This window comes from Pollachius pollachius, assembly GCF_949987615.1.
Source record: "Pollachius pollachius genome assembly, chromosome: 5".
NCBI classification, from domain to species: domain Eukaryota; kingdom Metazoa; phylum Chordata; class Actinopteri; order Gadiformes; family Gadidae; genus Pollachius; species Pollachius pollachius.
This window is the reverse complement of record NC_136938.1, coordinates 27911292-27924767: the sequence shown is the minus strand read 5'-3', so window position 1 is coordinate 27924767 and position 13476 is coordinate 27911292. Positions and strand designations below refer to the sequence as shown.

The 13476-nt window shown below is 46.9% G+C and overlaps 1 protein-coding gene across 1 annotated transcript; it reads left to right on the top strand.

Annotated features, from left to right (window-relative positions):
- Nucleotides 1-462: 462 nt before the first annotated feature.
- Nucleotides 463-13324, top strand: mindy2 (MINDY lysine 48 deubiquitinase 2). The gene is made up of 9 exons (XM_079736897.1): nucleotides 463-1424; nucleotides 1527-1584; nucleotides 2289-2353; nucleotides 5325-5483; nucleotides 6017-6119; nucleotides 6416-6558; nucleotides 7320-7493; nucleotides 8286-8435; nucleotides 9468-13324. Exons 1-9 carry the CDS (start codon nucleotides 504-506, stop codon nucleotides 9669-9671), a joined length of 1977 nt encoding a protein of 658 aa, XP_079593023.1. The 5' UTR covers nucleotides 463-503; the 3' UTR covers nucleotides 9672-13324.
- Nucleotides 13325-13476: the final 152 nt, after the last annotated feature.

Below are 13476 nucleotides of genomic sequence, written 5' to 3'. Positions count from 1 at the left end.
TCGTCTGTTTGTTCAATGCTGCCCTCAAGTGGCCAACAACGGTAGCACCCTTGAGTCTCCTTAATGATAAAAGGTCACTCAGATCGTCTGGTTGTTAATAAAGGCCAACAGAAACGACCAAACAGGTTTTTGTCCATTTGGATTCATATAGTTGTGGCTGTATCATGTGACTGAACCATAGCACGCCATAGATCTCCGTGGTGATGGTGTGGAGGGTGTGGATCTCCATGGGGATGGTGATGGTGTGGATCTCCATGGTTACGGTGTTGGTGTGGTGGATGGTGATGGTTTTGATCTCTATGGTGATGGGTTTGGATGGTTATGGTGTGGATCTCCACGGTGACGCCTTTTCCCGCCGCTCTCTGGCGCCCCCTGCCGCTCGGACCCGAGCGCCACACGCCCGTGACGTCACGGGCAGAGTCGTCATGGCGTCTGCGGGACTGAAGCTAGAGCTGCAATTGAGCTAAAAAAAAAAAATCTGTCGACAGTTTGTGGAAAACGAAATGGAGAAAAATGCAAACGTGCATGAAGCCAGAGACACGACCTCCCCGTCTCCCAGGACGGCGGGGGACGTGAAGGATGCTGCCGCGGGTTCTGGGCTGAAGGGAACCAGCGACCAATGCACGAAGAGTGAACCTCCGCTCAGTAGTAGTTTGGTTCTCGGTAGTTGCAGTGATGGCTCCAGCCCCGCCGTCCATGGGATCCCGGCGGTTGCGAACCCACAACCAACAAACACCACTCAAAGCCTACCATTGCATGGAGACGACGTAGTGGGGAACGGGCCATGGACAGACCCGGACCCCGACCCGGGGCCGAGGGATGCGACCAGTAACGGGATGGGGAAGGACTCGGTGGTGGCTTCAGGAAATAGCGAGGGTGGCACCTCAAAGTTGGTGGATAGCAGAAAGGGGGATCTACTCTCGACTCCTACTGATGTGAGGAGCACGGGTCTGGTGCAGGAGGACACTTTAGGCGGGGATGGAGTCGAGCAAAGGAAGCCTGTCAGACCCAAACATCTCTGTCCGGACACTACCATATCGTCGACCAGCGTCAGGTCCGAGAACCCCGCTGACCAGACCACATCCGACGGATTGCCAAGTACGAGTGACCCCGATCCGAGCTTTGTTGGAGAATCTCGTAGTATAGATTCACTCGAGTCCTTCTCCAACCTCAATTCCTGCCCCAGCTCTGAACTCAACAGCGAGTGCCTGGAGGAACGGGGTCTGGCCTTGTCTCTGCAGAGCGAGGATGGTGCTGATGAGACTAAGGTTTCCTGCGCCAAGGACCGAGGCGCCGCCGGCCAGTCCATCTACCACATCAAGTGGATCAAATGGAAAGAGGAAAACACCCCCATCATCACCCAGAACGAGAACGGGCCGTGTCCACTACTGGCCATCATGAACGTCCTTTTGCTGGCTTGGAAGGTGAGGAGCCTGGAATATTAGAGATAAAGCACAACAGTGTAACGTGTCAAACATGTGCAGGTGGTTTGTTGGAGTGTGAGCAATGGTGTGTTGGTTCTGCAGGTCAAGATGCCCCCTATGATGGAGATCATCACTGCTGAACAACTCATGGAGTATCTTGGTAGGATTTCATGATCTTCATCCTCACACATACCTAAAACATCTCTCATCGCCGATTACTATTCACACCTACACACCTTGTTTGCTGTTTCTTATTCTGCTTTGGTTTTGGAAATCAGTGTTTTTTATCACTTCAGAATATGTTGATATGTTTGATAGGTTATAAGCCTGAGCCACACATCATTCCACTGTTATTAGGTCTCAGGTACTGTCCCCTTTTTATATACTCTCAGAGGCCTGTGTATGTTGTGGAATCGACATCCACTTTGGAAAGAACCCTTGCTGCTTTCACTGGAATAGGAACCATTTTATCTTCTCTGACCCCCTAGCCTCCTCATAACTAGGAGGCTTATTCAGGGTCTGCTTACTGACATGGGTGCTTATGTTTTTTCGTTTGGCTCAAGCCATACTTAGGCATTAAGGAGTCTAAAAGGATAATGTTGACTCTTTTAAGACTACATTTTCCTTGTAGCTATTTGATTTATGATATAAACATAGCATGGAAGGTAGCTGAATTTGAATTGCTCACTCAGGGGTGGCTAATGCAAACAATAATCTATAATCCAGCCAATCTGCTTTCTATACATTAGCTCCATTTGACAGAACAAGACTCTTTTGTCCTTACTAAACTGTGTAAGGATTGTGTAATAATGAAAGTTCTGTCACCATTTTGTCTTTTATTTACGCAACCTCTCCCTTTTGCAGGAGATTACATCCTCGACTCCAAGCCTAAAGAGATCTCTGAGGCCCAGCGGCTAAACTATGAGCAGGTGAACTTTGCTTTCCTCGCTTTACCAGTCATAAATGATGGACATGATACACAAACTAACTCCTCTCTGTCTGCCTTTAAAAGGATGGTTTATTGGTATGGCTTGTATGCTGATCATGTTAATATTGCCGCTACATACCAATATAAATACAAATATATTGGCAACGCTTATATAAAACTTACAATCAAAATGAACGATAGCATTTGAGGTGTTGACATTTTAAACAGGATCAACAATTCTCATTCAGTTCTCTCCGTCTCAGTCAAATGCAAACCAGCCCATCTCAGTTTTGTCAGACAAGCAAAGAGATGAGCATGCTGAACCTGCAAATCCCTCTGCACGCTTGAACTTATTAGCAGTCTTTATTCAGATTTTTTTTAAACCAGATCACTAGTTTTGTTCAGCTATAGAATATTGTTGTGTGCCAATAAAAGATGGACCTACAAATCAATTTGCATTGAACCAAAACACATATTTATCATTGTACACAAGTGTTTTTTTACAGTGGTAGTCCACAACATATAGTACACAAAATATACATACACAAAACTGCTCTTTATACCGCTCTTTATAAAAGTACCAGTGAACTCACTCCACAGCTGCATTGAGGTTGCCCTAAATAAGATGGTTGGATTAACTGTGTTAACATTGTGATGAGAGCCCAGTAAAGCGGCCTTTAATGCTATAGGTTACGTAAGACGTCTCTGGTGTGATTGAGTGTCAGGGCGTCGGATCGTGGTGAATCCCGTGGCTGCTGGTGTGTGGCCACCCATGGCTCTCCATCTCAGGGCTGAACATTGAGGCTGTGGCTCACATACAGAGCAAGGCAGCCAGGCCCCATCCGGATACGTATTCAGTCGAGGAGGAGATTAAACCTTTTGAATTGAGCAGCAATACTTTTTAATGTACAGTTAGTTATTCAATTTACCAAGGGGCTGTATTTAAAGCTAGAAAAATAATACAAATAAAAAATAAAATGAAAAATTCAACGCAACTCTGACGTCGCCCAGCTGGTGGGGGGGCGATGACGTCATTGTTTGCGTTTCAGGCGACCACACGAATCCTCACACGAAACCGCGCAGGTCAGTTTTTATTTGAATCTATACTGGGACCTGGTTTTACAAAAGTGTGTTTTCGGGCAACGGATCCGCCAGATCCCTCTGGACAGTCGGCCCAAACGCCCAAGACTTATGCGGTTTCACAAACCAATGTGCTCCGTGTGGACGGGGCCTCATTCCGAGGCCCTAGTGTCCATAGCTTCCCCCCTGTGGGTGGGTTTCAGCCTGACTGGGGGTGCCATGCCTCTGACCCTCCTCTTCACTGATGGTGACCGTTGAAATGTGCATGTTATATTTTGATGTACACTGTAAGCAGGAAAGAATGCACTTGTTTCCATCTGTAAATAGCTTTTTGAATTACGGTACTGTGGTTTTAATGAACTGTGAGGAGTTTCCTGCTTGTTGGGGGGCATAATGTTGTTGTGAATGGCTGAATAGGAACAGAGAGCAGCCAGCTGTTTGTGTCGGTAGAGGGGGGATGGTTTGTGTAGCTTTGGTGGTTGGCGGGTGGAGGTTGTAGGCTGGAGGTTAGGGTGGAGGCTGTTTGAAATTAAGGAGAAGAAAGGTTGGTTGGTTGGGAAGATGGAATGGTCGTGGTGGTTGTGGCGGTAGAACAGAGCAGATATCAGAGAGATTGGTCTAGAATATGGAGTTTAGATCTGCCTGGTTCCAGACCGTGAACCCACGCACACTCTTAAAGATATTCTGCGATTAAGGGTCTGGTGTACGATGGTTGAGTGAAGCTCAGTTCAGCACAGGGACACATGCAGATAGAACCCATGTGATCAAATCAACAGAAAACAACCACACAGTCACGGAAAGGTCGGCCTGTGAAGTCCATCAAGTCACATCTGGGATGTCTCTGATCCCGCTTCTGAATGCCTCTCTGATTCTGCTGATGAAGTCCTCGTACGTTCGGATACGTATGTTTTTGTTTATATGAAGATAACCACAAAGGACAGCCACGTGACTGCGTTGGTTATCCAGGCAGTGATTGGTTTAGAACGGCGCCCAGTCTCTTAAAACAGAAGGAAGAGACTTCCGACTGAATTATGAAGTGAAACAAAACTGTAAATGGGATGATTTTTCGCCTTATATTGAATATGCATGTCCGACTAAAGTCCTTGCACCATTTTCTAATTTTTTAATTTGTATAAACAAAATACAAATACAAACTGGCAAAGACTTGCCCGTCTCCCCCTAATGGATTTCATAGCAAGCTGTTTGAATCCATAAAAAACAGACCTAGTTCTAAATTCATCTCCTAAAACACTATCTGTCACACGAGGCTATGAGGAGGATTAAAATAGCGTTTGCTTGGATGTTCTTTGGTTATTAAATATTGATAAGAAGAGCAGCGGCTGAACTTGGTTGTATTTTTCTGTTATTGCTCTCAGAAGTGTGGAATGTTCTCAGATACTTGACAAAGTTAATGTAAACCAGAAAGGAAAACAAAGTCTTACTTAACCGGTATGCCTCCCTATGACATACCGGTCTGAGTGAGTGGTGGAAATCAGTTTCTACCTACTAAGTGATGTACCTGAGATACAGGCCTAAGCTGTATGTTGAGACCTTAAATCTGTAAATAGTTAATCGTGTGTGTCTGTGTGTGTGTGCACGCCCGTTGTGCAGGTCGATGCGGTTGAAATGGATAATGTCCTTGAATGCTGAAGTAAATTAAAGGTTAAAGAATTCAGAAGACACAAACCCTCAGGAAATATACAATAAGTAAATAATTCAGCATATTCCCTCACACACCCGCACGAAACACACACACATACGTGCACACACACAATTATTCAGGCTGACAAATGTGGTCGAGAGAGTAGCGAGTCATTCTGTTTCTGTCGTGTAAACACCCTTCCTCGGTTCTAGAAGTTTCCGTCAAGTGACCGGAGGTTTTCTGTCCCCAGAACATGAGTGACGCGATGGCCGTCCTTCACAAGCTCCAAACCGGCCTGGACGTCAACGTGAGGTTCACCGGCGTGCGAGTCTTTGAATACACCCCAGAATGCATTGTGTTCGACCTCCTGGACATCCCTCTGTACCACGGGTGGCTGGTGGACCCCCAGGTGAGAAGATCTCGCCTCTCAACCCTGAAACCCAGTTTGTACTTATGAGTTATGGGAGTTAGTGGAAGGAATACCACGTTATTATTCAAATACTAATACAGCTGGGGATGCAGATTACAATTTCATTTTTGAGTCAATAGAGAAAGCTAAAGTTATTGGAAACAAGAAAGATATTATTAAATATTCTATTTAAAATTCAAAGATATTCGCGATGCCCTATTTCGGTAAAACATATCAAGAAATTGTTTCAATTTTACCACAGCATCAACCGACTGACCAATCACAGGTTCTGGGATGTAAGCATAACCACATATTCTAGAGTTGATCTTTAAACACGTTTATTAGTATTTTTACCTGCAAGTGTCAATTGGTAAACTAATTAGCACACGGGTATACCCTGCAAACATCAACAAAAGGACAATTGGCCACAATGTCCTATTTACAGAACCTGTGTGACAGTTCGTAGACGCTTCCCATCCCGTCCTAATCTCCACCGTCGATGATTCCAAAATGCGTTCCTCTGCTCCTTCCAGATGCAGGACATGGTGAAGGCGGTGGGGGGCTGCAGCTACAACCAGCTGGTGGAGAAGATCATCTCCTGCAAACAGTCGGAGAGCAGCGAGCTGGCCGGGGAAGGTGGGTTCCCTCAGGTCCTCAGGTTGGACGTCAGTAGTCATTGACCGACAGCGCCGTTGGACATATCACACACTCGCACTGAAAAGAGTTGAACACTGCTAACTCAGGGCTGGATCTGGGAATGAGTGAATAAGTATTTGTCCATGAATGGATGAATGTCAGGCAGTATCGTTAAGCGCTTTGAGTGGCCCCTGGTTAGAAGAGCGCAACGTAACCGCAGTCCGTTTACCGTTAACGTTCCCCATTAACGTTCCCCATTAACGTTCCCCATTAACGTTCCCCTCCGGACGCTCCAGGCATGGTGGCGGAGCAGTTCCTGAGCAGCACGGCGACCCAGCTCACGTACCACGGCCTGTGTGAGCTGACGGCGGCCGTGCAGGAGGGCGAGCTGTGTGTGTTCTTCAGGAACAACCACTTCAGCACCATGATCAAATACAAGGTACAGCAGTACGCGGTAGGGGGATACAGTATCGTAGTACCACCGTATGCACGTACCGCCATCACCCCTCATGCACAGTGAGTCCCATACTGCTTACAGTGGTGGAAATACAAGGAAACGGGAGAGGTGAGGAATGAGCGTGTTCCCTCAGTGCACCAGGTCTATGAGCACATCGGTAGCAGGTCTCAAACCGCGGTCTGAATTGCATTTGCTCGCTTTCCCTTAATTTGCAAAGCTGGGGCCGATCTGTCCTGTTATCTACAGCAGGGGGAAGTGGCGCCTGTAAATGCATTTGAATAATGATGTGATGGCAAACATAAGGACTGGAGTCCCTTTGTAGTCTGGTTTTAATAGCTGTCACCTACGCCCTGTCGCTTCCCCTCTTCCTTTACATGCACACGCACAGAAAACCAGCCAATCTGTTAGACTGAGGTGTGGACAGACATTAGATTCAACTAGCAAACTAGTGGATATGTGTTTCAGATTTGATCTTTTAACCATACTCATTATTAACCTTATAAACTAAAACCCTTTGGGAAACTCATTCCTCTATCAAAGATATATCTCCAAAACATAGGAGTGTGTGTGTGTGTGTGTGTGTGTGTGCGTGTGTGTATGTGTGAGTGTGTCTGTCTGTGTGTGTGTGTGTGAGTGAGTGTGTCTGTGTGAGTGTGTGTGTGTGTGTGTGTGTGTCTGTGTGTGTGTGTGTGTGTCTGTGTGTGTCTGTGCGTGAGCTCTGACTGTGAGGTGTGTGTTCCCAGGGCCAGCTGTACCACCTGGTGACGGACCAGGGCTTCCTAACGGAGGAGAAGGTGGTGTGGGAGAGCCTCCACAACGTGGACGGCGACGGCAACTTCTGCGACTCGGAGTTCCGGTTGCGCCCCCCGTCGGATCCGGAGACGGTGTACCGCGGGCAGCAGGACCAGATCGACCAGGTGGGCCCGAGCACCGACCATCACTGGGTGAAAGGAGAGATCCGGTGTGAAATAGATTTGGGATGTGTTTGGTATGACAACGAGTTGGGAACTAAATCGCTATTTTAAACCACTTAAAAGGCTAGAAGTAGCCCGACACTTCTTTGGTAGTATAGTAAGGGTCTTAACGTATAAAACGAGGCATTGATAACTTTGTAAGTGCACAGATTGTTTATTAAAAAGGACATTTTCTACACACAATACCATTAGTAGTTCACCCGTCGACGCCATCTTGTTTTTAAGACTCGATAAGTAGATTGACGAACACAGAGATTGTGCCATCCACCAACAACACGCAAGCTCTGTGCACACATGCCCCCATCGTTCCAAGTTTATAGCGTTTTGGTGCAATCTGCTAAAAACAGCCAACTTAAGAATGCGTCTATACGCGCTTTTTTGCTCCCAAACGAACATTCCAACTCGTTATCGTACTAAACATATCCCAGATCCATTTTACACCGGATTTCTCCTTTAACCCGTTCCCTGTATACAATAGAGACAGACAGGTTAAGACGCTACACAATGCTAAGCAGTATTTTAAAGTGCCAGGACGTACAACGCACAATAAGTGCCAAAGAGGGGTTCTAGTGCATGAACTGCACTTCACTGACTGAGCCTATTTGCTTTTCTTTCTCTCTTTCTTTCTTCTCTCTGCGTGTGTGTGTGTGTGTGTGTGTGTGTGTGTCTCTGTGTGTGTGTGTGTGTGTCTCTGTGTCTCTGTGTGTGTGTGTGTGTGTGTGTGTGTGTGTGTAGGACTACCTGATGGCCCTGTCTCTGCAGCAGCAGAGTGCGGCGGTGGAGTGGGCGGAGCTCCCCGAGGGCGTCAGCGACCTGGAGCTGGCCAAGAAGCTCCAGGAGGAGGAGGACCGCCGCGCCTCCCAGTACTACCAGGAGCAGGAGCAGGTACCAGCGCACACACACACACACACACACACACACACACACACACACACACACAACATGTGCACACACACACACGGCAGACATTGCGACAGACAGACAGACAAACAGACATGTGCACAGACACACACACAGTTACACAGAAACACACACAGGTGCACACAGGCAAATACAGGCACACACACACCTGCATGAGCGCACGCACTCACGCGCACGCTCACACACGCAACCACCCAGACAGACGTTAACCCTGCAGCGTGACGTCCTGCTCTCCTCCTCTCCTCTTCTCCTCTTCTCCTCCTTTCCTCCTCTCCTCCTCTCCTCCTCCTTTCCTCCTCTCCCCCTCTCCTCTTCTCCTCCTCTCCTCGCCTCCTCTCCTCTCCTCCTCTCCCCCTCTCCTCCTCTCCTCCTCTCCTCTCCTCTTCTCCTCCTCTCCCCCTCTCCTCTCCCCCTCTCCTCCTCTCCTCCTCTCCTCCTCTTCTCTCCTCCTCTCCCCCTCTCCTCTTCTCCTCCTCTCCCCCTCTCCTCCTCTCCTCCTCTCCTCCTCTTCTCTCCTCCTCTCCTCCTCTCCCCCTCTCCTCTTCTCCTCCTCTCCCCCTCTCCTCCTCTCCTCCTCTTCTCTCCTCCTCTCCTCCTCTCCCCCTCTCCTCTTCTCCTCCTCTCCCCCTCTCCTCCTCTCCTCCTCTCCTCTCCTCCTCTCCCCCTCTCCTCCTCTCCTCCTCTCCTCTCCTCTTCTCCTCTTCTCCTCTCCCCCTCTCCTCTCCCCCTCTCCTCCTCTCCTCCTCTCCTCCTCTCCCCCTCTCCTCTTCTCCTCCTCTCCCCCTCTCCTCCTCTCCTCCTCTCCTCTCCTCCTCTCCCCCTCTCCTCCTCTCCTCCTCTCCTCTTCTCCTCTCCCCCTCTCCTCTACCCCTCTCCTCCTCTCCTCCTCTCCTCCTCTCCCCTTCTCCTCCTCTCCCCCTCTCCTCCTCTCCCCCTCTCCTCTCCTCCTCACCTCCTCTCCTCCTCTCCCCCTCTCCTCCTCTCCTCCCGGAGCAGCAGGGCCAGGAGGAGCCGTTGGGGGCGGAGCCGGGCCACGGGGAGAGCGGGGCTGCAGCCGCCGACGCCGCCCCCGGGAGGGGGCCCGGGGCCGGGGCCGAGGCCCCCGTGGGGCCCCCCTCCAGCCCCGGGAAGCAGCCCGCCGCCGGGGAGCGGAAACCCAAGAAGGAGTCCAAGGATAAAGACAAATGTGTCATTTTGTAATATAGTGTGTTTGTGTGCGTGTGTGTCTGTGTGAGTGTGTGTGTGCGCTCGCGTGAGTGTGTGCTTGCGTGCACACGCCCAGCTGTGCATGTGTGCATCTGAGAAAAGGGGACAGCGTTTGAACAACACTACACACAGCTCCCCTTGCCCCGAGAGAGAGAGAGAGAGAGAGAGAGAGAGAGAGAGAGAGAGAGAGAGAGAGAGAGAGACAGAGAGACAGAGAGAGAGGGTGAGAGAGAGACAGAGAGAGAGAGAGAGACAGAGAGACAGACAGACAGACAGACAGACAGACAGACAGACAGACAGACAGACAGACAGAGAGGGCTGAGAGGGCTGAGAGGGAGAGCGAGAGAGAGAGCGAGCTGGGAGGGAGAGCGAGACTCGGAGGACTTGTTGCCCCACCACTGGTGCCTGCTGCCCTCCCCTTCCCCAGCCTGGAGGTCAGGAGGGGACACCTCGACCTCTACCCGTACCCCCCCTCCCCTCACACGCGGTGGCTCTCAGGCGGCGTCACAAGTCGCACAACGCACTCTATTTTGTGACGGGGGCTCGAGCTCGGGGCGGTGGCCTCTGCTTTATAGCAGCGGCAGAAACGGAATGGAAGGATGCCCATCGATCGCCCCCCCACCCATGTGTCCGAGAGGAGGATCACCTCTCGCTCTCCTTATGGAGGCTTTGCGGAGTTTCACAATCTTCTCTTGCGTCCTTTCCGCACCCGTATAACGGAGAACACTATTAGGTCACTGAGGCCATTTGTCGGATTGCTTTGTACATCCCATAACGTTGTATTGTGCTGATTTGCCTTACCACTGTTTGAATGTGTCTAGCTTTTAACCGTACATTTTATTTTTGTGATGATCTTCATATTTTATTTGCTCAGCATGACTGCTGTTACGTTACAAAAGGCGAACACTTTTGAAAGCTATATACATTTTAGTATTTATTTTCTCTATCACGATGCCCTTTATGTTTTCGACCCCCTTATCTCACCACGGACAATCACACCAGCGCCCTGGGGTGGGGGCGGAGATCTAGATGGTTCTAGATCAGCTAAATGAGAGCGCCGCCAAACAGAAAAAAGATATTCCAAATTCTTTAATCATTGGAAAATAATTTGCACATCGCTTGAAAGGCCAAACACCTCTTCCACGTCCAACTTTTCTCCCTTTCATCTTATCAGACCACGGTTCTCATAGTCTGGAACCCATTTAGATTCCCTCTGAGCGTACGTAAAGCAGATCAATGGATTTCAGGCGACACGCTCCACAGACTGACACTATGTTGACTGATGATTAGACTGAATGGTCGTTACTTTCATCAGACATAACCCTAATTAAGCAATTTAAACATATATGCTAGTTTAAATATCCAGAGATTTCAACCTTAACACCTAATGAACACGTTCTTGAAAGAGAGCCTTTAGTTTGCAGACATTGTGTACATAACTAATCTGCACTTGTTGTTATATAGACGTGTGTGCAGCCACTAGCCTACTGCCTCCGGAGAACCTTTTCTATACATTCCAGTGGGATGCCTTGACTTAAGCCTTTATTTGTCATATCAAACAACGGTTCTAAGGGTTCTACTTGTCTCTGGGTCGGTCCATCGGGAGTACTTCTGTGGTTGTGTGGATCTCAATAACAGGCAGAGTCCAGGGAGTTGCAGAGAGTTGCAGCAGCGACTCCTTATAGGATGGTTTAAAGGTGTACCAAGGCTACACTTTGTATATAAACAGCCTTACAACACCATGTTATAGGACACAAGCATACAACCTAAAGAGACAATCCATACATACACAACAGAATTACTCTCAGGCCTTCTCTGAAGGGACATTTCATTTAGTGTATTTTACAAATCTCATACTTTAGCCAGTATGCTGGCCTGTTTCAGCTTTATTACAGACACTGATGTGTGTATATACATATAGAGTATGTTAGAGGACAGCTTCATAGTTCTGTGCATAGGTATGTCAACCGACACTTTCACATGAATATATCCTTATTGTAGAATTTTACAACTTTTACAATGGTTAACGCTGCTGTGCTCTTGTTCACTTAAACCAACGGAATATTTAACTTAATGTGGTTAAGGAACACAATGTTATTCACGACGATGTGGCGAGCTTTGTCCAGTACTTGAGTCTCGACTACCACAGTAGATGTTTGAAGGGAATAGTTAAATGTGTGTAATGCAAGATACCAGATTTCTATCTTTTCAGGAAAATTATTTGGGCGAAAGACGAAATGAGACGAGAGGTCCATTAATCCTTTCTCAGTTTTGGGGAACAAACACTTTGGAGCAAAATGTGATGAATCTACTCTTATTCAACTCTGAAAATAATTGGACACAGCTTTTATTTAATTACCTGCCACATTTCTTAGCCCATTTGGTCTATTGACGAGACATTGAGATTGATTGGTTTGGAGATGGAGCATTCATTAAAACGTTTCTATGATGTGAAAGAGTGTGTGTTGGTTAGTGCTTGGGGTTTGTGGGGATTGTGTTTCCGTTTATTTTAAACCACACGTCATTTTTGCTGTAATAAGTTGAGTTTTTCCCATGTTTCCAAGATGAACTGATCAAAAATGTATTGTGTGTGTTCAATGTCTCCAGTGAGTATATGCCTTGTACAAATTATGGTAGGGTAAATGCTGTAACATACTAGTCTTTTGACATGGTGGTCTTTAAACATGTCCTTGTAATTGGTTTTGCACTGTTACATTGATATGCACTGCTAAACAAAGTGGAACAGAAACATACCTCATTTTATATAGATCAGAAATGGAGCAAGTGGGTATGTTGTAATGATAATTAAATGACATGGGGACTTGCTTCATAATGTAGATGAATAAAGCTGCAAAGTATCAAAGGGCTGCTCCCATGTTTTGGCCTGGACCTAATTGAAGGAGCCTAATTGAAAAGGCCTAATTGAAGGAGCCTAATTGAAGGAGGAACCGGCTGTAATTTAACAACATAAAGCCAAGGGTCCCAGCGTGGTTAACCAACTCTGCGATCCTTAATACAAAATAAAGAGGGCAGTTCTAGATTGTACTAAAGATGTTGACCAGAAAGTAGGAAGTAAGTTAGTTAACTAATTTGCCCGTACACACACCGAAGGAAAGGCGCTCCTGGGCACATGGCCTAGGGAGGTGAAGGGACGTCAATTATTTTATTGTATCGAAGACATTGATTCTTCTCGCAACTTTTCTTGACGCAATATTAACTCCCACAAGTTATTTTGTGGTGCATGTAGTTTTAAATGCAAGGGTTACAGGTTCACATTAGATGCACCATGAATGAGTTGTGTTGTGTTGCCCAACATGTTTTTATTTTAATTTGTTAAAAAGAAATGAGACCCTGCTTTGTTGTGATTGTAATAACATGGATCACATTTGTGTCGGTTTTAAATGTTTATCAATTTACATTAATGACCAAATATTGTATGTAGCCTTGATCAGCAGCAATGGAAATGTATTTGGTGACCACACCAGGTATATTATATATAAAACAAAATGCCTTATAGACAAGACATTCAAACTGAACACAACTTGTAGAATAAAAGTTTCAAAACCTTTAAGTATTTGCTGGTTCATGGTAAAGAATCACTTAATGATATAGCACGAGTTGGCAAGTTTCTTTAAAGATTAGAGTCAAATCTTCTAGTCAGACAATATGTTAATTATATGCATGTAATATAATAAACGGCTTAAATTATACCGATTTATTTGGATTTGAAGATTTCAATGCCTTTCGGTCCCGAAGGCAAGCTCAATTTTCATTTCTCTAATCTTTATTTTAACTACAC

Excerpts from the sequence above, each read along its gene's own strand:
- mindy2 (XM_079736897.1), top strand. The coding sequence starts at position 504 with ATGGAGAAAAATGCAAACGTGCATGAAGCCAGAGACACGACCTCCCCG. Across the intron at positions 2,354-5,324 it reads AGCGGCTAAACTATGAGCAG|AACATGAGTGACGCGATGGC; the intron begins GTGAACTTTGCT and ends TTCTGTCCCCAG. Across the intron at positions 8,436-9,467 it reads ACTACCAGGAGCAGGAGCAG|CAGGGCCAGGAGGAGCCGTT; the intron begins GTACCAGCGCAC and ends CTCCCGGAGCAG.